The sequence below is a fragment of the Anoplopoma fimbria genome, chromosome 19, assembly GCF_027596085.1.
Source record: "Anoplopoma fimbria isolate UVic2021 breed Golden Eagle Sablefish chromosome 19, Afim_UVic_2022, whole genome shotgun sequence".
In the NCBI taxonomy this organism is placed as follows: Eukaryota; Metazoa; Chordata; class Actinopteri; order Perciformes; family Anoplopomatidae; genus Anoplopoma; species Anoplopoma fimbria.
In genome coordinates this window covers 14,991,784-15,019,239 of record NC_072467.1, presented here as the reverse complement: position 1 = coordinate 15,019,239, position 27,456 = coordinate 14,991,784, and the positions used below count along the sequence as shown (strand labels likewise).

Genomic DNA, 27,456 nt, shown 5'->3' with positions numbered 1-27,456 from the left:
TAAAAAACGAATTGACCCTAGACATGTAAACAATGACGACCTCCAAGGGGCGCGCACACATGACATGTTTTCACTTTTTAGCAACCAGAAGCTAATGCCTGGTTGTCGGCCTGACAACCAATTTTAAAAGTTAGTGTTGAGCCCTGGCTAGACACTGTTTTAATAGGGCTGAAAACAGTTGACAATAAAACTAATGGATTATGTCACCAACATAACCAAAGGGGTTTTCTGTGTGTATATGTGCACATCAGTAATGCCTGTAAAAGTCCTCTGTGGGTTTCACTACACACTATACAAACACCCAGTGTCATGGAACAAATCATGTTCTTCCTCCAGAGTGTTATCTGATATCTTGTCTTTTTTCATACACTCTTGTCCTCGTCCCTTTTTTACTCTTTTGTTGGATCCACTAATGCCTTTTTTCGGGAACGTCTGAGGCCATGTCTCCTGCTCCATATCTGTCTCCTTGTATTGGTATACGCACAAAGGGCTCGGAGACGGCAGAGCAGGCGAGTTGACCGGGCACAGCACGTCTCAAAGCTCCAAAAAGCAAATTAAAGTTTCAAAGTTGTGACTGAGGATTTTTGTGCGTGCACTCTGGACACTGTAAAATATACAACTCAGCAGCAACATGTAGTGCCATGAAATGAAAACTGAATGATGCTGTTTGTTTTGTTACCTGGAAACCAATGAGTCAAACATGGCCCAACCACGCAATGGCTGTGAATAGATGATTTATTTGTTCTTTGTTTCATTGTTGAGTCCAAGAATGCAATGATGTCTGACATATTTTGTATCTTTAATAATCTCTGATGTGCTGCTTTTGATTCATATAGTTTTAATCCTGATCAGGCTGAGATGATTTTCACCAAAGGAACAGCTGTTTTTCGATGACAAACTCTGGCACTACTTGCTCATCATTTTTTCAATGTCATAATCTAGCCAGTGACCACTTGCAGCTCTGATTCAATAAAAATTTCACTCGGAAGTAAACTTATTTTAAGGGAGTAAATTTAGACCTTGTATTTTCCTGCCTCCGATGTGCCAGTTAACTTTTTTATTTTTTCTGATTGCGGCTCAGTATGGGCCAATAAGTGACTGCTTCTTTTAGTCCATCTAAATACAGGTTTCCTTTGAGCGTCACTCACAGAATGTGTATTTAGTTCAAGGCCCCACTCCGATCAAATTTGAAAGTGCTGCAGTGTTCCTGGGCCCGTCAGGGATTCCAGCAGGGATTAGTGTATTTTGTATTAACAATGCATATTTCGCTCTCCCTTTTCACTGTAGTTTCTCATTTACAGTCTCACACACACAGATGCCCTTAATTGTACTCACAGCCCTCTTTTATTCAATCACCATCGTTTCCATTTTCTTCATGTCTTTGTCCCCGACCAACTGGGAGCTCATTTGTTCTCTTGTGTGCTTTTGTCCATATCCCTTTCTTTTCTCTCTGCCATTGTGCTGCTAAATTGTTCACCACTTTCCCCCCTGTATTCTGTTCATTAAGTATCATTTTTTTCCCCTCTGCACATTTCTGCAGTTGTTTTTTTTTAGTTTTTTTTTTACATCCTCCACAAAATTGGAATGTGTTGCAAACGCATAATGGAGCCCAATCTTTCTCACTGAGATCGTTATGTATGTGGGAAGCGTGCACAGTACACTTGGACTGCGGTGAAAGCAGTTTTAAGTGCAAGAGGATCAATGTCTTGTGTTTAAAGTGGGGAACTCACAAGATTATGACTCAGGGTTGTGATTGTGTGTATATATGTGTGTGTGTGTGTGAGGTCCAGCTCTCTGCGGTTACACAAGCCTGTCCACACCTTTCACAACCTCGCAGGAGAAGAGTATCCAGTTGCACTCGACCCGGGGTCAGTCGAGGGCCAGCAATCCCGCCTTCTCACGCAAACTAGCAAGCAAGCAGTTGGCCCCTGCGTGTGAGTCCTGATAAACAAACGGTCACTGTCTGCACACTGAGAGAATGCTATCGGGCTGTCATCATCTCCAAGGGAGCAATTTGTCCTCCCAACAGATCTCAGGGAGAGGGAAAAAAGAGAGGGAGAGCTTTATCTATTATATCCCCCGAACATGCATCCCATTAGGAGCTACATTGTATTTAGTTTCCATGCAGGCCCCTGGGGAGCACACGCCATCATAATCTGTAAATGACACGCTCTCCTATTTACTTCTGTTTTTCCTGTTCGACTCTAACTCACCGCCCGCTTCCTCCTTTTCGTCCAACAGCGGCGCAGATGACCTGTTGCCCATTCTGTCGTTCGTGGTTCTGCGGTGCCAGTGTCCTCAGCTGGTGTCTGAATGCGCCGCTCTGGAGGAGTTCATCCACGAAGGGTGAGTCATCATGATGGGAAAAAGATGGTGCAATGACAAGCTCCTTTTCCTTTTGTTTGCTGCAAACTTTTTCAGATTATATTTGTCATCATTTTGAAGGAACGTCTGCCCACGCAATACCTTTGGCCCAAGTCAGAGAAGAAGTTAACAGATGGCCTTGCCCTAAGTGCACATGCCTAAAGGTGACCTGAGAGAAATCTCAGTCAGCTTGCACAATACTCATCACTAGGGGTGAGCCCGAATATTCGTCGATTTGGCCTAATGAACCTGATTGGACGCCAATATCACAGTTGTAGTGGCAAAAAAATTGTTATGAAACCGGATCATTCCATTCTGGAAAGTAAAAAAAAAAAAATTTGGTACAGTCCTAGAAATTTGTATGTGGAAAATGTAATTCATTTTTATGGGTACTGGGCTTCAAGTTAAAATCCGGTAACACTAATTTGCTTAATAATTCGATTCCTTGAATGTTGACAGCATCTCACTCAAACACTCACTCACTCACTCAACACTCACTCACTCACTCACTCACTCACTCACCGACCGACCCTGTTGTTCCCTTTCTGTCTGTGGATCTGACAGTTCTATTAACAACAATGAAAAACAAGCAGTCTGTCTATCGATCTCCTCCGCTCCATTACTGTACTCTGGAAAGCGCCGCACATGCGCACAACAAAGAGAAGACAAATTGTTTAATTGGGTGTCCTGTCTTGTGTGGACAAAAATGCAAGAATGAGAATATTGATCAATGAGCAAAAGCATTGTTTGGGTTTTCCGGCCCTCATACTGCGCTGTCATCAACCCGTTCCCAGCAGCAGCAGAAAGCTGTTTTTTGTGAAAACATTCAGATAAACTTAATGTACACTACCTGCCCAGCACCAAACGGAGGACAGACAACGTTAGATCAACTAAAGGGCAAGATATTTGTCTCAGGAGTTGGTGCAGACCAAAACAGTCTGCTGGATATTTAAATAGGCTAGCTTTTTATAATGCATTTATGAAAATAGGCTAACGTTTAAGCTTGTTGCCACAACTATTTCATCACTTGATAATATGTCAATATTGTGTTTACAGCTTTAAATTAGGACACGAACAATAACAGTATTTACAATATTAATCCTTGCAAGCAGGGAAATCCTTTAATGCAGTACTTGTACCATGGGAAACAAACTGAATGATGATAAAATCATCAGTGGAATTTGATCAAAATAATGTATTAGAATTAAAAAGGCCTTCTATACTCCACCAGTAAATTTACATTACATTACAGTTTGCCCACAAGAGAGTACCTGAAAAGCTAATTTTTCAATTTAAGAATATCTAAAGATATAATATTAAAAAAATGTGTTAAATGTATAAAGAATCATGTGATTCTTTTATCTAATTTATTATTATTATTTTCTCCCCAATATAGATATCCTCCTAAGAAACACAGTATCTGTCGGACTCCAGTATTCATATACATAGTTATGCCCATGTAGTCAGACATCACAGGTGGATTGCTATAGACAGTGCAATAACTGTTTAACTCTTTTTCTGAGGTACACGTCCTAACTGCCACACTAAGACTGAATACAGGCTAGCAAATACCAAGATAAGCTGTCAGGTTGGACCGTTGGGGAGGGCCGGTGGTCTTCGGTTAAGTCTCTCTCTCTCTCTCTCTCTTTCCTTCTTTCTTATCTTCTCCTCAACTAGCTAGAATGAATGTATTTTTCTTCTTTGATGTTGGTTACTCCTAAGAAACACAGTAAAAAAAAAAAAAAAATTAGGAAGGATTTTTATTCGGAGAAAATTGACGTTCCTATACATAGTTATGCCCATGTTTCTGGATTGCTATAGACAGTGCAATAACTGTTTAACTCTTTTCTGAGGTACACGTCCTAACTGCCACACTAAGAAGGTGGCTAGCAAAACCAAGATAAGCTGTCAGGTTGGACCGTTGGGGAGGGCCGATGACTACGTCATGCTGAGTGTCGTTGCGTGTGAGTTCAGAGCACACCCAAAGAGGTCTGCTCACGGCCATAAAAACAGTGTGTCGTAAAAGCCATCTGGTTGGATTGGCAGTGGCCAAGGAATGTCAGCATATTTGGGATTTGGTTTTTCTCCTCTATAAAAAATACAAATGAAGTCTCACTTGATGTTTATGTAGTTCACGTGAAGGGAGGTGGAGGAATCCAAACCGGCCACAAGGCAATGAGAGGGTGGATGTACTCTTGCTCTCCAAAGGTTGTGAATGAGATAGCTGAGAGTGTTTGTATGGATTGGTTGAGTCAGCTGTCAGTGTGTTTATTATCTCCAAGCATAACAATAATGTCATGACTACAGTTTGCACATTGACCAGAGTATTAAGCCTTTAAGAAGTACATTAAGTAAGCAATGACAAAAGGTTACCTTATTTGACATGAAACTAAAAAGAAACTGAGCCTGGTGAGGTCTCATTGGGTATGCATTTCATTTTACATTGGTATTCTTTCTTATCCTTATCATTTACTATGTCAAATGAAGTTAATAATAGTAATAATAATAATAATTATTATTATTAGGACTTGGTCTCAAATCCTCCTTTAACTTTAAATGGTCATGACTGAATAACAAAAATAAGTTTATATTGTTTAACAGTCTGTAGACTCACAAGTCTGCCAGTAAACGCTTCACTCAACTAGAGACTGAAGACAATCTCCCTGATTTTTTTTTTTGTTACAACTAGTTAAAGAAAGCAATAATTATAGTTATTATATTACAATCAAAGAACCGATCAAAGTCTTTAGGGCTGCTCTTCATAATGGAGCTCTTACATGCTGATATATATATATATATATGATACATTTGGTCATCCTTTGAATTTTTGAAGATACGTTTTTGAGTATGTCATGTTTTCTTTGTTGGGGGAAGAAAGTAAGATAGGGTCAGCTACAATGCTTGGTGGTTGCATGTTTAGGTTTGTTGTCACATTTTTATAAAATACACTTTGGCACAAACTTTTGCATTATGTTCCAACACCACATACGTTACGTTTTAATTCAAAATTTCCAGATTGCAGTCAAGGGATAAGCATCTCCTTATCTCCTTTCCTTCCTCAATCTCTCACTCTCTCCGTCCTCTCACTCTTCGTATCCGTCCGTGCAGTGCGTTGTCCCGGCTACAGTCGGTCTCGTGTCTTGCTCTCGTTAGTCAAAGGTCAGCCAGGGTTGACTTGTTCTTCAGCCCCCTTCTTTCTCTTCTCCACCTTCTCTGAACGAACCTCCCTAATCACTGGTTCTCCACACATATCAACACCCTCCATCCATCACTCCCCTCTTTCCTTACTCCGCACAACCTTTTAATTTACCGACTCTAAAAGTGGAGGAACAAGGCAGAGCTCATTTAATGTGTTCCACGTTGAGCAGAGATGTTTGGTCCTTTACTCACTATGGGAAAATGTTGTTCAGATAAAACCGTCTGTTTTCCTGTGCTTGGATGTTTTGGAATGTTTGTGTGCAGTCACGCCTTGTTTTGTTTGGTTCTGTTAACATGAAATAGTTTCTGTTTGTGTCCCTTACTCACATCTTACAGTCTCTGTAAATAAATGGAAAACTCACCACCATGTTTATAACTTTAACTTACAGATGTCTTGTTATCAGCTAAAATTCGCTTCTCTTTTTCAGCTATTTGATAGGAGAGGAAGGCTACTGTCTGACCTCCCTGCAGAGTGCCTTGGCCTATATCGAGTCACTGCACACAGGAGGAGCTCATCATCCTGCAGACAACCCCTTTTGAAAAAGGTAAAAGAAAGATTTGATGCTCTGATCAAATTTTTGTCTACCTTTTGTGTCAAGTTAAATCAAAGCGGATGTACTGGGCTGCTCATTAAAACAAGTTATGGTATTAGGATGGATAAAAAAGTAAAATGTAATGTTTGTCAGCGATGAAAAGATATGAAAATATTTGTGATTTTTTTTTTAAAAGAGGTGCATGCCGCTTGTTGTGTTTCTTAGAAAGTTCATGTGACTTTCAGTGAAACAAAACATGGCAGGGTTGAGGCTGAAATACCCCGCCGCTGAACGGCTCACTTTAAAACAGCCGCCTCATTATTTTCTATGCATCCTCTACACTGGCGCCGGCTAAACATGGACAAGTGCTCACGTATGTGCCGTCATGCGACACTTCACACCACTGTCTTATTTCCAGTCTTAAAGAAAACTAAAAATGGCGCCAATATAGCAACATTTTGGATTTGTAGTCAGTTGTCCTACTGATTGTGGTACCGCTTAACTCAAACCAGCTCATAGGTGCACACTTGCATTTGTCAGGTAGCAAGAAACGCAACATCCAAATTGAGCTTATGTCAGCTGGATGTGTTATTTGGCAACCGTTTGTTTTGAATGCAGAAGATAATGGGGCAATTAGATGACATAATGAAAGCATGCCAGTCAACTTAAAATGGTGGAAGGATGGAGTTAAGTGGCGTGAGACTGATGCCTTACACTGAGGGATGAGTGTGTCGCTGAGAGGCTCGTCTGGTCGCCCAAGGTGATGTTTCCACACTGCTTCTCGGCGGGACGGGGCGTGATGACACTGCGCGTTATAAAATGTGACATCCTCAACTGGCGTTCCACAAAACTCCCAGTGACACAGTGATTCCACTACAGCCAAATATTTAACTTTGCAGATAGCTGTGCTCCACAGAGCTGTAACTCATCTGCCCGGTGGCTGTATTGAGAAGTGGAAGCATTCTAAGTGTTTCATACTGGAGGAGCAGATTTAGTTTTAAAATGTCTAGTTTATAGCATATTTTGACAAATGTTACATGTATGACTTGACATTTCTTCTCTTTAACGCAAAATACTTCTTGACTCAATCATATCCAATAAAGTCATACATAGTTGCTTCGAGCCAAATGTTCAGACATTCTGTAAGTCATCCAAGGTTATAAACACACCTTCATTTAGAGTATTCATATTTGAACAGCATATACAGTGGGTACGGAAAGTATTCAGACCCCTTTAAATTTTTCACTCTTTGTTTCATTGCAGCCATTTGCTAAAATCGAAAAAGTTCATTTTTTTTCGCATTAATGTACACTCAGCAACCCATCTTGACAGAAAAAACCAGAAATGTAGAATTTTTTGCAAATTTATTAAAAAAGAAAAACTGAAATATCACATGGTCATAAGTATTCAGACCCTTTGCTGTGACACTCATATTTAACTCACATGCTGTCCATTTCTTCTGATCCTCCTTGAGATGGTTCTACTCCTTCATTGGAGTCCAGCTGTGTTTAATTAAACTGATTGGACTTGATTAGGAAAGGCACACACCTGTCTATATAAGACCTTACAGCTCACAGTGCATGTCAGAACAAATGAGAATCATGAGGTCGAAGGAACTGCCCAAGGAGCTCAGAGACAGAATTGTGGCAAGGCACAGATCTGGCCAAGGTTACAAAAGAATTTCTGCAGCACTCAAGGTTCCTAAGAGCACAGTGGCCTCCATAATCCTTAAATGGAAGAAGTATGGGATGACCAGAACTCTTCCTAGACCTGGCCGTCCAGCCAAACTGAGCAATCGTGGGAGAAGAGCCTTGGTGAGAGAGGTAAAGAAGAACCCAAAGATCACTGTGGCTGAGCTCCAGAGATGCAGTAGGGAGATGGGAGAAAGTTCCACAAAGTCAACTATCACTGCAGCCCTCCACCAGTCGGGGCTTTATGGCAGAGTGGCCCGACGGAAGCCTCTCCTCAGTGCAAGACATATGAAAGCCCGCATAGAGTTTGCCAAAAAACACATGGAGGACTCCCAAACTATGAGAAATAAGATTCTCTGGTCTGATGAGACCAAGATTGAACTTTTGGCGTTAATTCTAAGCAGTATGTGTGGAGAAAACCAGGCACTGCTCATCACCTGCCCAATACAATCCCAACAGTGAAACATGGTGGTGGCAGCATCATGCTATGGGGGTGTTTTTCAGCTGCAGGGACAGGACGACTGGTTGCAATTGAAGGAAAGATGAATGCGGCCAAGTACAGAGATATCCTGGAAGAAAACCTCCTCCAGAGTGCTCAGGACCTCAGACTGGGCCGAAGGTTCACCTTCCAACAAGACAATGACCCGAAGCACACAGCTAAAATAACAAAGGAGTGGCTTCCAACTGGAACAAGTCTGTGACCATTCTTGACTGGCCCAGCCAGAGCCCTGACCTAAACCCAATTGAGCATCTCTGGAGAGACCTGAAAATGGCTGTCCACCAACGTTCACCATCCAACCTGACAGAACTGGAGAGAATCTGCAAGGAAGAATGGCAGAGGATCCCCAAACCCAGGTGTGAGAAACTTGTTGCATCATTCCCAAGAAGACTCATGGCTGTACTAGCTCAAAAGGGTGCTTCTACTCAATACTGAGCAAAGGGTCTGAATACTTATGACCATGTGATATTTCAGTTTTTCTTTTTTAATAAATTTGCAAAAATTTCTACATTTCTGTTTTTTTCTGTACATTTCTGTTTTTTTCTGTCAAGATGGGTTGCTGAGTGTACATTAATGCGAAAAAAAATGAACTTTTTCGATTTTAGCAAATGGCTGCAATGAAACAAAGGGTGAAAAATTTAAAGGGGTCTGAATACTTTCCGTACCCACTGTAAGTCTATGAGAAGACTCTACTTCTCTCTTGATTTATTCCCTCAGTAAACATTGTAAACATGAGTTTATGGTCTAAATCTCTAGTTTCAAGTCTTCTTCTATACAGCATGATGTTCATTTAGTAAATAATGGTCCATTTAGAGTCAAATAAACCATTAAAAAGCATATGCTTTAGGGCAGCGCTAACTTATGATTGCCATGTTGCTACCAGAGCCGTATACGGCATCTTTACGTCATAATAAATTTGCAAAAATTTCTACATTTCTGTTTTTTTCTGTCAAGATGGGTTGCTGAGTGTACATTAATGCGAAAAAAAATGAACTTTTTCGATTTTAGCAAATGGCTGCAGTGAAACAAAGGGTGAAACATGTAAAGGGGTCTGAATACTTTCCGTACCCACTGTATTTAAAGGAAAAACCTTTAACCGGAGCTCTAGCAGATGAGTTCTGTTTTTTAGAAATGAAAGGTACTTTATATATCAAGTATTAAGTGCTTTGTGTTAGCAGTGTGTGAATGGATTGTAACGTAACTTGAATAAATAAGCCTTCCCAGACTCTCACGGTCGCCCATAACAGACTGTGGACTGATTTCTATGTAAAGGACTTGGGACTTTTTGAGGGGAATGTCCAAAGGCTGGCCCTTTATACACACTCCGAGTGCCTTTCCTCCTTTGTGCAACAGCGCCAAACGCATGTAGCCAACGTAACTATTACAGTCCTGAGTGGATAACGTCAGCTAGTTCATCCAGGGTCTGTGTACGTTTTGTTAGTTTGTTGTAATAAGTGGCAGCAAAGAGTAAACCACATTTTGTACTCCCCGCTGCTAACAGACAACTTCTCTGGTAGGAGAGTCGAGCAGCAAGGAGGTGGACCTTCAGTTAGTGGCTATAGCAACTCCAATTTAACCAGCGCAAACTAAGTAACTGTAAGCTAAGCTAAGGTTAGCTGGCTAGCTGTAACTGGGCTGTGAGGCATGGTTCTTGCGTTGGTTGCTTTGTAACATTAGCTGATTACATTTGTGAGGGTATAACGGCCCACCGATGGCGCAAACCACCAGGATTTGTTCCGGAAGGGCCTTTACCAGATGTCCAGTACACCACTGGATTGTAGAGACGACAACCAGCAGCTGCAGCGCAGGACAGAATCTGCACTCGATTGTTTCTGGCCTTATCCTTTTAATGAGGACAAAATCAGCTCAACCTAACCCTGATTACATAATTATTTAAATAAATTGCCAGTGCAGAGAATAATATATTTCTTTTTGTGTTGTAGGCTTCTGCAGCCCTATGAGATCCTCCCCACAGCTCATCCCGACTGAGCTATAGAGACCAGAGCTGAACCTGCAGCTCCCTGCAAGTTGTGCAGACGCATGTTATCTTGTACACATGGAGACATACTGTACATTTAACAATAGGACTTCCTTTTGCTCTCTTTGCAACTGAGGACTAAACCCGTGCCTATGAGTTGTTTCTAAACAAATCAAGAACTGAGGTCTTCTCGGACCTCTAAGGATGAAAAGCATTTCTGAATGAACTAGCACTGGATTGTTAAAGGGACTGTATGGGGTCGAGATTGGTGTTGTCTTAGGGAACCTTTTGGAAGTGAAGCCATTGATACTATGAATGCTAACAGAGGAATACCTTCAATATGGTTGAATAATGAGGGAATATATTTTACAGGTCTTGCGCTTTTTTTTCTCTGAGTGAACAAGCCAACCACGCATGTGGTCTTCAGACTATGGTTAAAGCATTTCATTTTATTATACTGTACCCTGTGGCCCTTTTTCTTTTTGTATTGCTAACAAACAAACATGTAACTCAAAATTTAGATAGGTTGCATTTTTGTGTGTGTGTGTGTGTTTTATGTTTTTAAGACGGGTGGCAAAATCCATCCACAGACTATGAATATGAATTTATGCACTTTAGGTGTTGAAGCGTTAACGTGTGAGGCTACACTGGATGATGACTTTCAGTTTAGACAGTAGATCTATTTGCAGACAGACTCGCCTCCAGGAGAGAGAGAGCGATTTACAGAGATGCCATCTAACAAAATGTGAGACACTGGAGGAGCACAGGAGTAACGGCAGGGGGGTGAAAAGTCCATGTTGTAGTGTATGTTGACTGTCACTGTTTGCATGTAACAGCATGTTGGTTCACATTGAAATGATGTATACAGGAATATGGTTAGGTAGTACTTAATATAGGTTGTAACACAGTTGCACTTTGTTAGTTAATCCACTTTGTGTGTGAGAGTGTGTGTGAGTGAGTTGCTTGTAAGACAATTTGCGAGCCAGGCCACAGGGTAACAATCTTTTAGTGCCAGGATTCGAAATTAAAACATAGTTAAAGAAAAGGTAACCTAATTTTCTCAGCTTATTTTATACTTTTCACTCGTATCCCAATGCTTCCATTGACATCCACAGTTTACCAAAATGAACAAACATAGAATGGGAACAATGGTAACCTATATATTTGGAAATGGATAATCCACTTGTAGATCTTGGGCCGCCTAGAAAATATCCATATTTTACTGATATTTGACATTTTTGAAATGCTTTTCTTTGGAGTCATTTAAGCTGTTTTGTTTTAAATGCATGTAGACACCAAAGTGGATATTTACTTGAGAGGATCTGGTATTGCATTATTTTTTAGCCCGTTACCTGCAGATCATGTTTACTTGAGTGACCAATTATTCATTAATTATGGTATCCTCCAGTAGATGACAGTCAGTGATTTAAATTCTACTTGATGTGTAATAAATGGGTGGCTAAAATATGCAAAAATATGGTTTGGTTTGTGTTTAAAAGACCTGAAGCACACTTTCATCCAGTGTCAAATACTGAAAAACTACAGTTTTATACATTGTCATTTTATTAAGATTAGTTTGTTTGCTGGTTTGAATTTAATATTTTATTTTTATTTAGCATGGGTCCAAAATATGTGAAAATATGTCTTAAAAACTGTTATGGATTTACTACTTAATTTTTGTGACATTAACACCAAAAACAGATTTATGTCTATGTAAGAAATCTCAATGTAATTATATTTAAAATTATATTTTGCAAAGTGGATTAAGCCACTACATTCATCTAAAGGATTTATTGTACATTTATGCATTGCTTTTGAAAACTAAATACGAATGTCATTATGTTATTATTTAACTGTTGTACTGTGAAAGCTTGGGAATGTAAGAATGAAAACAAATGTGTGTTTGAGAGATAAATAAAGAGAACAGAAATATTTAAGTCACTAAATATGCGTGTTGTAGTGTGATTCTACTTCTGACTTAATGGGGTCAAAACTATTGTAGCTGTGTATTATCACCATAACTGAATGTGTGACAATATCTTGTATAAATTGAATCCGTAAGAAGATATTGTATTCATGTTGAAATGGGGGAGGGTAATGTATTGTGTCTGAATCAGCAGGAACAGCTGCCCCATGAAGCTCCTTCATAAAGACGTATGGACGAGGAGATTTTAAACAGGCCCTATTATGCTATTTTTTTTATCTCAAGTTACAGTTACAACATGTTTACTTGCGTTAATGCTCATAATCTGCCTTGTTTTTCTCATCCTGGCTGTCCTGCTACACCTCTTCTCACCCTCTCTCTGAAATGCTCTGTTGTAGCGCTTGCTCCTCCCTCCAGAAAGCAAAGTCTGCTCTGATTGGTCAGCTAGCCCGCTCTGTTGTGATTGGTCAACGTTTCACATTTCAAAAAACTCTACCTCCGGAGCTTCAGCTCCGTCTCTCTCTTTTGTTGTTCGAGGGCCAAACTAGCCGGAAGGAGTTTTACGTCACTTCTGTAACATTGTGACCTCATAAAGTTACGGAAGTGAAGGAGAGAATTCAATCGAGCCGTTTCAGGCAGCTCAGGAGCTTCTGAGGGGGAGGGTAACTCCTTTTAGGCGTGGACTTTAGTGTGTTATATATATATATATATATATATATATATTATAACACACTAAAGGAGAGGGGGAAAGTGGAAAAGCATAATAGGGCCACTTTAAGGAAAGAAGCTGGAGGAAAACCACAGAAACGACCGGAGTGTCTTGTGAATCGTGAGGTCAGTCAGACGCTGAACAGCCACACAAACAAACACAAACTCATTGTCGCTGCAGCTATAACTAGCTTATGCTAACGTCTTTGACTCTTTGGGGTGAATAAACATACCAACCCAGATGTAAAGTTCTCCTGAATGCGAGGCGGAAATGAAAGTTATTAGTAATTGTGAGAAGGAACATGGCCTTTAATTTATTGCTTTGGTTATACTTTTCCAATTGTTATAATCGGAGGAAATCAACGCCACCTGTTGAAAAGAACTTAGCGAAAGCGACAAGCGCACAGGCTCTTTTAAATAATGGAACAGCCTGCAGTTAAGTAGCTTATGCTTGTCGCTTGTTTCCCACGCTGTGTGATTATGTAAGTTACTGTACGGACTGCAACCTGATTCTGGTGATCTATTTTCTCTTCCTTAAATATGGTTTGTTAGGGTAAATAATCTCTGCATGTGTAACAGGTTCAGCATCAGTTTTATGTTTTATTGAGGGCAAATCAATGTCAATATCCCAGAGCACAAATGAGATCCACAAGCAAGCAACATTGTAGGTCACAAGGAGAAAACCATACTTTGAGCGTGAGGAGTTCCCATGGGGCACAACATCACTGCTCTTCTGCTCGCTAAGCTTTCACCTGCTTCCTCGCAAGTGTTTTTTTAAATTCACAGTAAGTGGGTGGACCCAATAACCACTGTATCATTAACTTTTATTAGTCACAAGCCTACGGTATTTAGATTTGCTGGATATCACTCCAGACGCAGTGCCTTCAACACCATCCAGCCTTTGCTTCTGAGGGACAAGCTGGAGCAGACGGGGTGGACCACCACCTCACTGAATGGATCCTGGACTTCCTCACCAACCGTCCACTGAATGTGAGGATACGGGAGTGTGAGTCCGACCTGGTGTCCTGCAGCACGGGGCCCCCGCAGGGAACCGTTCTCGCTCCCTTCCTATTCACCATATACACCTCAGACTTTAAACACAACTCTGCTAACACCTGCAAAGGTTCTCTGACGACTCTGCAATCGTCGGCCTCATTTTGGGCGGTGATTACAGGGAACTGAACCAGGACTTTATAGGACGGTGCCAGCGGAACCGCCTCCAGATCAACTTAGGGAAAAACAAAGAGCTGGCTGTGGACTTCCGCCGGGTTAAACACTCTCCTCCGGTACCGGTGAACATCCAGGAATGGACATTGAGATTGTGAAATCTTATAAGTACGTGGGTGTTCACTTAAACAATAAACTGGACTGGACAGACAATACTAACGCACTCTACAAAAAGGGTCAGAGCATACTCTATCTGCTGAGATTGTGAAATCTTATAAGTACGTGGGTGTTCACTTAAACAATAAACTGGACTGGACAGACAATACTAACGCACTCTACAAAAAGGGTCAGAGCATACTCTATCTGCTGAGGAGACTGAGGTCCTTTGGAGTGCAGGGAGCACTCCTGAGGACCTTCTTCCACTCTTCCACTTCTATGTAGTGGTCTGCTGGAGCAGCAGCATCTCGACAGCCGACAGGAAGAGACTGAACAGACTTGTAAGGAAGGCCAGCTGTGTGCTGGGATGTCCACTGGATACGGTGGAAGACAGGAAAAAGAGGGCTAAGCTATCATCCCTGATGGACAACACCTTCCACCCCATGCAGGACACTTCATGTGTATTTGGAAATGTTCTCTTTGTGGATTTGACATTCTCATTTGGGATGTTAGACCTTTAAACTCACTACACCACATGAGGATCCAACCCACAACCACTAACTACCTGAACTACTACCTACTCTGCACTCATCTGTGGAGAAAAGAAGGGAAAGAGGACATAAGTATTTTGTCACATTCACATACATATGCCTACTACTACTACAACATAAAATACAAATACTACAACATGGGCTCTCAAGTGATTTGATGACTGAGTGCCAGATAAGGGAGCCAGCATATGATTGAGGGCCACACAGGAAAAGGGTACTATAATCAGACTATAATCTTTTCTTTTTCAAAATAGTATGCAAAGGAATTGTTATTAATTCTTCCTCATACTATACTTTGATTTTCTTACTGACTTTTGTCGACATACTATACGTTTACTATATGATGACTTTGTAGGGAAATACTATTCCTTTTCTTCACTTTTTATAACTTTTTTACTATGCTATACTGACTTTTTTGACACACTATACTTTGACTTTTTATTACTGTTTTTGACTATACCATGACTTTTTCTTTTTACCATACTACAATCACTTTTAATGACATGCAATACTATGACTTTTTCTAACAAACAATGCTATGACTTTTTGGGATTTACTATCTACTATGACTTTTTTTTACATAACATACCATGACTTTTTTTTCTCCTCACCTTGATGTTCTCTTCTCCATCCAGTCTGCTGCTCCTTCCCCAACACCTTGTGTCTTTTGGCTGAGAATCAAAAAAGAAGCCAAATGAGCTCCTTAAATAGGCTGTAATTTAATTAACACCTTTCAAATAAAAAAACACCTGTCATGCAACATTCAACACAACTGACGATTTAAGTAAAAAACATATACAGAATTTATAGTTAGCTTTGAAAATGGAAAGTATTGCAGACTAATGAAAGTTCGATCCTGTTCAAAATACTCCAGTGTGGTTGCTGCCAGTTGCATTCACACAGGACAGAAAGCTCGGCCCCTGGCTCTGTGATTGGATAGTCAAATGATATGTTAGTCTGAGCATCCCCATTGGCTATTCGGAGGGAAGCGTGAAATAAGGGTCAAAATGACTTGTTCTTGTAGGTCTGAACACCTTTGTGTGAATTTTCTGTATGCACTCACACATTGGAAATCATTTGTGCAATTTATTTTCATTCATTTGTTCACAAAATGTCACGCACAGCTACGGATCTCCTTTCGGTTCAGATATTTATTACAAATTCAAATTCTTGAATTCATTTATCCGAGACGTCTTTTCACATTGACAAATTTGAAGTATGCATTTTGAGAGAAACGGTGTCCGGGTTTGGAGAAAATAAGGTTTCCAAGCCTTGATGTTAACTAATTTAGGTATAAGCTGAGCTGTTTGTGCATATCTTTGGATTAATGCTGTATAGTGTAGTATGAAGTCTATTAATTAATTTCGAATTGGTTGGATACCTTATATTGAATATGTATTGTGCGTCTGCCTTGTCTTTGATTTGTTAATCCCTGATGATGTTATATTAAATAAGCTGAGTTGTGATCATGTGCTAACAGCTATTCATTTTGTAGGATGGTAAATTATAAATCAACATTTCTGTAAACCTACCAGTGTTGGCCAGCCAGCTTCTTTTTAACTGGAGTCTGTATGTTTTGAAACCAATGATGTGATGGACAATAAGACGCCATAAAGACAGCGACAAAATAAGCATTCTCAAGACAGTACAATAACACAGCAACCATATACACTATCAGTGTCTCTATGTTAGCAACACAAATCAACAAAACAGCCAAGCCATACTGATTATAACCATGTCTGACACATGCAGACATGCAGAGTAGCAATGAGAAGAGTAGCCAAAACTGTACTCAAGTAAAAGTAAGGTCACTTTGCAAAAACAAGTACTGGAGCAGAACTAAAAGTAGTCACCAAAATAACTACTTGAGTAAGACTAGAAAAGTATTTACTGAAATGTACTTGACTAGTGAGTAGCTTAAGACTTTTATTTGATGTGGCTATGACCACAAATGGTCTTCCTCAGGTAAAGTTAAATAAGTGAACATACACCTGTATTCATTTGTGAAGAAGTGACAAGTCATCATCAACTGATTAGAAAACCTGCTACACAAACACCAGATCTCTTAAGTGTGATCACAAAATATTACATTGATATTATACTCTTTTTAGTCTCCTAATAAGTAAAGGATTTTTTTCAAGACATTCTTTGCTTGTTGTCTTGCATCTTATTCTGTGACTTGGCAATATGAAATCAGCCAGTATGTTCATAATAGACTGTGTCTGTTATGTCAAAAAATATTATGTAAAGAGTGTAAACAGTGTCCTTAAACTTGAATCATTAAAGTATAGATGTCCAAAGTCCCTGTGGGCAGATCAGTCCCATTGTTTCTGAAAATGTCTTGTATCAGATGACTCATTCGGGCTAAATAGTAAAAGATGTTGTGACGTTTCATCATTAATTGGCTCTTAAGCATTCACTTCTTCACTTTGACCTGATGAAGATCATCTGTGGTGGAAACATGAAATCAGTCATGTCCAGGTGAAATCAAAGCATATTTCTTCTTCATCAGGATACACAAAGCATGAGTGTTAAATGTACACCGTTTGAATCTTTACATCACGACAGAAAGCAGAAGGAATCATTTTGAATGATGTCATATGCCTACTGTGTAACCTACCAGCGATAACATAACAGACACTCACTGTTAGCATGATTCTCCAATGTACTGACTTCAGACCAGCGTTCAAATCCAGAGCCTGCTAAGCTAGCTGCTGCTAGCGCTGTTTGAGAGCCATAACGTTAACTTTAGAGGTTGTTCATATGTTTTGTCTCGAAGCTCGTGAAAAAGCGTCAGCCATAGGCAAACCGCTTTCTGGCATACTTAATATGGTAGTATTGGTATTGGAACGCACAGTAAGTAGCATGTGTGTTTTCCTGCATTGTTAGAATCAATGCAGAACTGAATGTGTTTCGTTTTCTGTCAAATGCATAGCAGAGACAAACAATTAAAATCCATTCTTTTCTGACAATATATATATTTAATTTTTTTAAAGAAGTAAAGATAACACTTCCTGACACCCAAAGCTAATAGGAAATGATGTGCCATGTTTTTCTTTGTTTTTTTTAGCTTTGAGTTGTGAGGGTGTCTGTGTGGGGATGATGCAGGAGGCTGTGATGGGCACATGGCTGAATAGCAGCAGAAGCCTGTGAACTTGAAGGAAAAAACAACATGCCACTCTGAATCAGTCAGAACACCACCAGAAGCCCCAGTCTCTGGCTCCTTCTCTCCATGAATGTTCTTTTTCTGTCTCGCTGAGTGTTCCTTTTTGTCTCTTTCCACTTCACTTACCTTGTCACAGCCCGTACCAACTGAACTGCAGTTTCAGAGTTCCTTGGGTCCGTTTCCAGGTCAGCGAGGTCACCGCCTCCTGCTTAAAGGGACAGTTCAACCCCAAATCAGAAGGGCTTATTTTTTCAATTTACCTGTCAAGCTATTTATCAATCTAGATTATTTTGGTGGGAGTTGCCCAGTTTTAGAGCTATTGGCTTTAGAGATCTCCGCCTTATATAAATAAAGGGGACTATATGGCACTGAGCTTGTGGTGCTCAAAGTGAAAAAATAATAAACATTTAGAAAACTCAACAGCAGTCTCTTTCCAGAAATCACAGACCTCGTTTCAAGCAGTTTCATGTAGGAACTGCTCACAACAAGGTCTTTAGATTGTCTTGAGTAACCGGGTCATGATTTAATGAGTTAGTTATCTATTCAAGGTCTAAAATACTAGCATTTAGTGCAGCTTCAATTATATTAGCTGTATCTTTAGTAGTAAGAGCTAGCTTAAACACCATGGTTACATATTAAGCTTAAATTTGAGGGATTGTCCTACCCCTTTAAGGTTTAAAAAAACAGCATTTGGTGCAGTTTCAATCATATTAGATGTGTATGTAGTAGTAACAGCTAACTTAAACACCATGTGTTGCTAAATAAACAAAACATAGTCTGCTTAGTAGCTGCATGCTTGCTAGCGGGTAGTACAGCTAGCTGCTGGTTAAAGGTAATGGGCACAGTTTGAGATTTCTGAGAATTGTGTTTCTTCTGAATATAAGACTGATTTCAGAACAGAACTATTCCTCCCTGTTTCCAGTCTTCATGCTATGCTATTCTAATCTCGGGGCTCTAGCTTCATATTCATGACGGACTGGCATGAGAAAGGTATTGATCTTCTCATCCAATCTCTCAAATTGACAAATCATTCCTGAAGTCTTTATTAAACAATCTGTTCTGCCTGCTGGACACTAAGCTGCTATTGCTACTAAATGTTATTTGAATAGAGAGATTAGATTTGTCTGTCAATTTCAACATGAACACAATCCTGTCCAACCACCTGCTAATAAACATTAAGTATAAACTGACTGAACATCAACACGTACCGGCTCTCAATAGCCTTTTTTTTACAGAAGACATTTTGATTTACTTGCTTACTAATAACATGAATGATGGCTATGTTCTATTCGAATGTCTGAGAAAGCAGTGACAATTAAAAAAAGCTAAATGGAACTCAGCCATCATTAATGTCAAATTGTCTTCATTAAAAGGGATCTATGCTATCAACATTAAAAATATTCAGTTCCTTAGAAACTTTGAATGCACTGTTTAGACACTCTTTGATCAATTATTTCTTTGTTTTTCAATCGTCGTTTTCAAGGGTTGTCTACAACTTTGTTCCAGTTGTCGAGCCCGATCTAACAGGAAGTTTATTGTATGATTATTTTAGATGTTCATCACATGATGAATGTTGTTCAAATGTTTATACCCAGCATTGTTTGGGCATTGGGTCTCTAAATGTGGAAATGTAGGCAGTGTTTGTCTGTTCTCAGCATGACAGCCAGAGCAAGTGATATGCAACAGAGCTTTTGAATACTTTGGGTGGAGACGGATCCATTTTTTAGGTCTTAACTCTGCTATCTACTGGAAAAGCAAACCGATAAAGGATTTCTGTCAAAAATATGGAAGATTCTAGCTAAAGACAATACGGCACTCAAAGATAACTTCATACTTTTAAATCTACTGTACTAGAGATCATCCACCTTAAGTCTTAAAAAGTTATGTTTTTTATATTCAAAACCTCCCATCGCAAGAAATTGTTAAAGGTTACGGATTGGCTCGAGAATGAACTGAGACGGCCTATTTCCTGTTGCCAAGTATGTTAATGCAGTAAATGACAGGAAGTAAACTAGGAACAAAGCTGTTGCCCTGGTAACAGAATGGCAATTAAAAGGTCTAGATGAAAAAAACACTTTCTAAAGGTCACAGTTGAGAGAGACAGACAGACACTTGTGTGTGTGAGTGAAAGAGAACCCTTTAATATTTCAATATAACCCAAAGAAATGGAAGAAGTACTCAGATCTCTATGTGAGTAAAAGTAGTAATACTGCTGTGTGAAATACTCTGTTACATGTCAAAGTCCTACATTCAAGATATTACTCAAGATACATTACAAAAGTATTAAAAAGCATGTGTTCTTCATTTTAATGTTACAGCTGGCTTGGTGAAACTAATTTTTATTAATTGATATACTGAAAGGTAGTTAAATTAATAAAATTACATCATAATGTGTTTTTTGACATATACTGTGAATATAAATAAGAAATTAAGCTCTTTTCATTTTCTTTCATTAACCGTCTTGATAGTTATAGTTAATCGTGGTGAAATGCACAAGTGCTCCAGACATTGCAGGTGGGGTTAAATGTTCTCACATTTTTACATTACACATTCTCACCCCTTTATAGGGACCACATTTTGAACCAATTAGTGCTTGATTGAGTTTCTCTTGTATGACATGCTGCCTTACATCTGTGTTCGTGTCTTTACTGCACGGTCAGTGATTGGGGACACACCCCCGGTGGAGATAGCGTGACTTGAGAGTTCTGACTCCGTGCTCCCCCGACCTCAAAGCTGGCCGCTGTAACGACACAAGTCTCTGGAGTGTGTGAGGCTGTATCAATCATCTCCAAAGAAACAACCGTGCAGGCAGCTGTTATTAAATAGATACTGCAATCCTTGGCTGATCAACTTTCTGTCCTCTTTTTTTCAACAAAGATGATTAGACCCTCCAGGTCAGGGAAAGATGATATCTCACTAGGGGCTACACACACACACACACACACACACACAATCTTCCGCCTTCACAGTTTCCCTGCCTCTGTAGCTGTCTGACTGTGTCTTGCAGTGTGGCCTGGCGAGTGGACATGTGGTTTGTCGGTTTTACCAGAAACTGAAAGCTTCACCGCTGCTTTGGTGAGGTCTCATTGCTCTCTCACGAAAAGGCAGAGCGCCGCGTTGCCAAAATTACAGCTTGTTTTTCCATCTGGTTTAACATCTCAATTCCTTTGGTCTTAGCCACTTTAAATCAAAAGCAGAGGAACAATTTGACACCCACCACTCGACTGTTGAACTGCTTTGCCTCCCTTGTTGCCACAATCTCCGTGTTCTAACAATAGTTTGTTGTATTGCCAGAAAAAAAGGGGGCAGGGCTGAAACATGTTAGAGCTAGCATGTACTTATTAGCACCAAACACAAAGTACAGCAGAGGCTTAAGGTGTGGAGGTATTTGGTAATTCACCAAAGTACTGGAGAATTTAAGATTTTGACCTGATAATTGCGCTCAATAAAAAATCCAAAGGGATTAGAATTCATCCTGAGGGGAACATGAATATCTGAAACAAAGCTCATGAGAAATCCAGCCAAGTATAACAAGTGGACGTAGTCAGCATGGCGTAACCCATTGGTTTGAAGTCTTGAGTTTGGCGTTTTGGGCGGCCCCGTCTTGGATTATAGCCGTCGCCATGTTGGCTTTTTGCAGCCAGTGAACGCAAGTTACCATATCCGGACCGCGGACGAATGACGTAAAGATGCCGTATACGGCTCTGGTAGCAACATGGCAATCATAAGTTAGCGCTGCCCTAAAGCATATGCTTTTTAATGGTTTATTTGACTCTAAATGGACCATTATTTACTAAATGAACATCATGCTGTATAGAAGAAGACTTGAAACTAGAGATTTAGACCATAAACTCATGTTTACAATGTTTACTGAGGGAATAAATCAAGAGAGAAGTAGAGTCATCTTCTCATAGACTTACAGTGGGTACGGAAAGTATTCAGACCCCTTTAAATTTTTCACCCTTTGTTTCATTGCAGCCATTTGCTAAAATCGAAAAAGTTCATTTTTTTTCGCATTAATGTACACTCAGCAACCCATCTTGACAGAAAAAAACAGAAATGTAGAAATTTTTGCAAATTTATTAAAAAACAAAAACTGAAATATCACATGGTCATAAGTATTCAGACCTTTTGCTCAGTATTGAGTAGAAGCACCCTTTTGAGCTAGTACAGCCATGAGTCTTCTTGGGAATGATGCAACAAGTTTCTCACACCTGGATTTGGGGATCCTCTGCCATTCTTCCTTGCAGATCCTCTCCAGTTCTGTCAGGTTGGATGGTGAACGTTGGTGGACAGCCATTTTCAGGTCTCTCCAGAGATGCTCAATTGGGTTTAGGTCAGGGCTCTGGCTGGGCCAGTCAAGAATGGTCACAGACTTGTTCCGAAGCCACTCCTTTGTTATTTTAGCTGTGTGCTTCGGGTCATTGTCTTGTTGGAAGGTGAACCTTCGGCCCAGTCTGAGGTCCTGAGCACTCTGGAGGAGGTTTTCTTCCAGGATATCTCTGTACTTGGCCGCATTCATCTTTCCTTCAATTGCAACCAGTCGTCCTGTCCCTGCAGCTGAAAAACACCCCCATAGCATGATGCTGCCACCACCATGTTTCACTGTTGGGATTGTATTGGGCAGGTGATGAGCAGTGCCTGGTTTTCTCCACACATACCGCTTAGAATTAACGCCAAAAAGTTCAATCTTGGTCTCATCAGACCAGAGAATCTTATTTCTCATAGTTTGGGAGTCCTCCATGTGTTTTTTGGCAAACTCTATGCGGGCTTTCATATGTCTTGCACTGAGGAGAGGCTTCCGTCGGGCCACTCTGCCATAAAGCCCCGATTGGTGGAGGGCTGCAGTGATAGTTGACTTTGTGGAACTTTCTCCCATCTCCCTACTGCATCTCTGGGGCTCAGCCACAGTGATCTTTGGGTTCTTCTTTACCTCTCTCACCAAGGCTCTTCTCCCACGATTGCTCAGTTTGGCTGGACGGCCAGGTCTAGGAAGAGTTCTGGTCATCCCATACTTCTTCCATTTAAGGATTATGGAGGCCACTGTGCTCTTAGGAACCTTGAGTGCTGCAGAAATTCTTTTGTAACCTTGGCCAGATCTGTGCCTTGCCACAATTCTGTCTCTGAGCTCCTTGGGCAGTTCCTTCGACCTCATGATTCTCATTTGTTCTGACATGCACTGTGAGCTGTAAGGTCTTATATAGACAGGTGTGTGCCTTTCCTAATCAAGTCCAATCAGTTTAATTAAACACAGCTGGACTCCAATGAAGGAGTAGAACCATCTCAAGGAGGATCAGAAGAAATGGACAGCATGTGAGTTAAATATGAGTGTCACAGCAAAGGGTCTGAATACTTATGACCATGTGATATTTCAGTTTTTCTTTTTTAATAAATTTGCAAAAATTTCATTTCAAAAATTTCAATCGATTTTAGCAAATGGCTGCAATGAAACAAAGAGTGAAAAATTTAAAGGGGTCTGAATACTTTCCGTACCCACTGTATATACAATGACAGGAGTCGCCCCATGATGGACATTAGAAAGAATACAAGTGTAAGACACTTCAGCATTGGCTTCACACTTCAGAACCAGAAGTTGCCGCCTGGGTATATCACTGGATAGGTGAAAGTTTTGACCTACTGGTGGTTCAACAGGAGAAGTCACAACAGCCATAGTGATTTATCCACCGGGCACCATTGATATCTGTTCTAAAGCAAACAGTTGTTGAGACATTTCACAAAAATCCACAAATGTCAACCTCATTTCCACGGGAAGGATCACCAATGGTCACAAGCTGTTTCAGTCTGGACCAACGTGGTGGTCAGACAGACAGATCAACATTGCCACCTCATGCTGCTAGAGTGGCTAAAAAGAAAAAATCCTGATTCCACAATATTCTTTTGACAAAGACTGGTTTTTTTTACCATGATAAATGGACTGCACTTGTATATCGCTTTTCTAGTCTTCTGACCACTCAAAGCGCTTTTACATTACTAATCATTCACCCATTCATACCCATTCATACACTGATGACAGGGGCTACCATGCAAGGTGCCACCTGCCCATCAGGATCTATCTAATCATTCACACCCATTCATACACCAATGGCACAGCCTCCGGGAGCAACTCGGGGTTAAGTGTCTTCCCAAGGACACATCGACATGGACTGCCGGAGCCAGGAATCGAACCGCCGATCCTCTGATTGGAGGACGACCCTGCTCTCCACTGAGCCACTCTCCTATTCCCACATCAAAGCCGACGTATCACCCAATTTTCTCTTGTTTCATTTTATCTGTTCATCCAATTACCTTTCCGACTGATCCTTTGCTCTATTGACTCTCGTTTAGAAAGAACGTGGCCCCTTGTTCCCTCTTAAACAAAAGCCAGTTTCTTTTCCTATTAGTATGAGATGAGTCATCGTCCAAGGGCAAACATGGATGTTTGTTTGGGTGTGTTTGACCGTTTCAGGGAGGGGAGAGGTGAAGTTAGGAGGGGGAGGGGGAGAGGGAGAGGAAGAGAAAGAGAAAGTGGGGCCCGATGGGTTCTCCCCACAGTTTAATTATAATTTGGCCTAATTGAGCCTTCAGCCGACAAGTTGAAAACAAAAACTGTGACTGTCAACCCCCCCCCCCCATGCACTACTACTACTCTTGCTTTCCCCCTCGGACTTCTTGTCTGATCCCAGTCATCGTCCCTTATAGGAGCCAAGCCCTCAGTACAAGCATCTTTACTGGCTTGACAAATTTGCATACCTGTTGTGGAAGCATGTATGCATTAACCAAGCAGTGTACAAGACAACAATGCCCCCTCTGATACTGCCGTCCGCTGAGGCCTCCAGACTTCTGTTTGGTTTATCTAAGGGACATGCTGGCCCACATAACGGGTGGCAGATAAAGGGGCCTATAGGGGGTCTGTGCTGGTGCTTGTGAACAGGACAGAGAGTCACGCTAGGGGATGTACGGTAAATGTGTCACAGCTGCCCAACCCGAGATCAACCTAACTTCATTCATTCATTCATTTTCCGTAACCGCTTATCTTGTTAAGGGGCTGGAGCCGATCCCAGCTGTCATTGGGTGAAGGCAGGGTTCACCCTGGACGGGTCACCAGTCTATCACAGGGCTGACACATATAGAGACAGACAACCATTCACGCTCACATCCACACCTACGGGCAATTTAGAGATCAATTAACCTAAGCTGCATGTCTTTGGAATGTGGGAGGAAGCAGGAGAACCCGGAGAGAACCCACGCTGACACAGGGAGAACATGCAAACTCTACACAGAAGGACGTCTAGCCGGGAATTGAACCCAGACCCCTCTTGCTGGGAGGGGACAGTGCTAGCAACTACACCACCGTGCAGCCCTATCAACCTAACTAGCTCTGTAATATTGTCCCCATTGAGACAATTCAGCTTGTCTTTAACGTTGCTAAAAAGACACATTTCCATCCAAATACAGCAATGGACACACAGTAGCAATAATGTGGCACATATCTTATTTATTTGTATTTTAATGCATATTTTAACTTACATTTTGAACTTAAGCTCTACAAAGAGGCTAAATTGCCGTTCATCATGCCATGCCAACGATTCTCACTACTGTGGTCTCCATCCATTAGGTTGTAAATGTCCCCGCTGCAGGACTAATAAAGGATTATCTCTCTTAGTATGCTTCAAACGAAGGGTGAGGTTGGATTGTCAAACAGAATCCGAAACCCTCACACATATCCGACATTGGGATTTGGGGACTGCATTTAACACTTTGTTTTTGATAATGCTTCATGCAACTACTTCGAAAGATGTGTACAAATGTGTTAATTTTGGGCAAACCCAGGCATTTAAGTAGTCAGTATGGCATTTAAGGAGTCAGTATGCTTCAACAAAGTGCTGGTGAAATTGTCTACAAACCGAAAAGAATTCACACTTGTTTTTTTCGAGTCTGCAACATCTAAAGACTCAAATAAGTCAAGTCCTCAACATACAAGTTCTCCACCAGCTACAACACCAAGTACCTCAAAGTCCTAATCATCTCAGGTCACAGCGGGAAAGAGTTCTTCAAACACGTTTCACTTAAGCCTTTATGTCAAGATGTTAAAGATACCCTGTTGAGTTTTCTCGTAAACACAGTTACACTAACATTCAGTGCTTCCTGTAGGCCTAACAAAAGCGTTGAATATCATCTCCTACGTCAGTACAAAAAATGACATGTATGTTTGCTAGCTTGCAATCTTCTTCTTCCTTGATTTTTGCTTGGGCATTGCTATGTTTTAGGGAAGGTACTGCCACCAACTGTTAATCAGCAACAGTCATAGACTGTATAAAACAGCGGTCCCCAACCACCGGGCCACGGACTGGTACCGGTCCGCGGGTCATTTGGCACCGGGCCGCAGAGAAAGAATAAATCAATTCTATTGTTTCCATTTTATTGATATCAGAGTCTGAAATTTTGAAAAATGACCGGAATCTCTTGCAATTCAACCGCCTGTGCCTCTTGACACATGTCGAGACGCTTGTCTCGGTCACTTGATATGTAACCTCAAAAATTAAGCCCACAAGCTAGTGAAAATGAAGTGGGATTTTCTGCAGTGACAGCATCAAAACAAAGTTACGGAGTAGACTGTACATAAGGAACACACTTCGGGTGTCATTGTCTCCCATTACCCCCAGATGGGACCATCTCGTTGCAGAGAAACAAGCTCAGGGCTCCCACTGATTCAGTGTTATGGCGAGTTGTATTTTTTATGCATTTTATATTTGTTTTCATGCCGGTCGTATCATTTTATTTCGTCATGTTTATCTGCCACACCTTGAAAGCCGGTCCGTGAAAATATTGTTTTACATGAAACCGGTCCATAGCGCAAAAAAGGTTGAGGACCACTGGACTATAAAATATGGACGTAGTTTCTGCGACGTCACCCATAGGTTTCTGAAGAGCCATAGGATGTTTCCAACCGTCGCCATCTTGGCAGTGATGACACAGCCAGCAAAGAAGTGGATTGTCAGTGAAGCTGAGGCGCGGGTGTGCAGCTAGCAACCTGCTAGCAGCTAGCGGTCTGAGATGACACTTTCAGTGACAGGTGATCGTCTCAAATAATAAACTGGTGAGTTGTTTAGAAATTCACCCCCAGCTGTCATGGACTGAGAAATTAGCTCTAGAGTCCAAAACCAGGCTGTTAAACATGTTTATTTCTGCTGTACAGTTGGGCATTTTAGCACGGGGATCTATGAAAATTGTCTTGCTTTTGGAGCCAGCCTCAAGTGACCATTTGAGGTAAATGCAGGTTTTTGGCACTTCTGCGTTCAGCTTCATTTCTCAGCACCGCTGGTTATTGCTAGATGTACACGTGCATTTACTTCAATTTATCCAGAATTTTTTATACGTTTTCCGATTCTCAATTCACCGTGGAGGCATGAGAGAAAAAGTTTCCTTCAAGAATTCAAGCAAAAGCCGATTGAGTAACTGAGTAACCAATTGATCATTTTGTTGGTGAAGTATTCCTTAAAGAGGTCAATTTTTATACCAAG

At 40.8% G+C, this 27,456-nt stretch overlaps 1 protein-coding gene across 1 annotated transcript in view; it reads left to right on the top strand.

Annotated features, from left to right (window-relative positions):
* vps9d1 (VPS9 domain containing 1) overlaps positions 1-12,198 on the top strand; it is a 31,789-nt gene extending 19,591 nt beyond the window's left edge. The window contains 3 exon segments of the mRNA XM_054620732.1: positions 2,242-2,346; positions 5,991-6,107; positions 10,229-12,198. Of these exon segments, the coding sequence (XP_054476707.1) occupies positions 2,242-2,346; positions 5,991-6,102 (217 nt within the window). The 3' untranslated portion in view covers positions 6,103-6,107; positions 10,229-12,198.
* Positions 12,199-27,456: the final 15,258 nt, after the last annotated feature.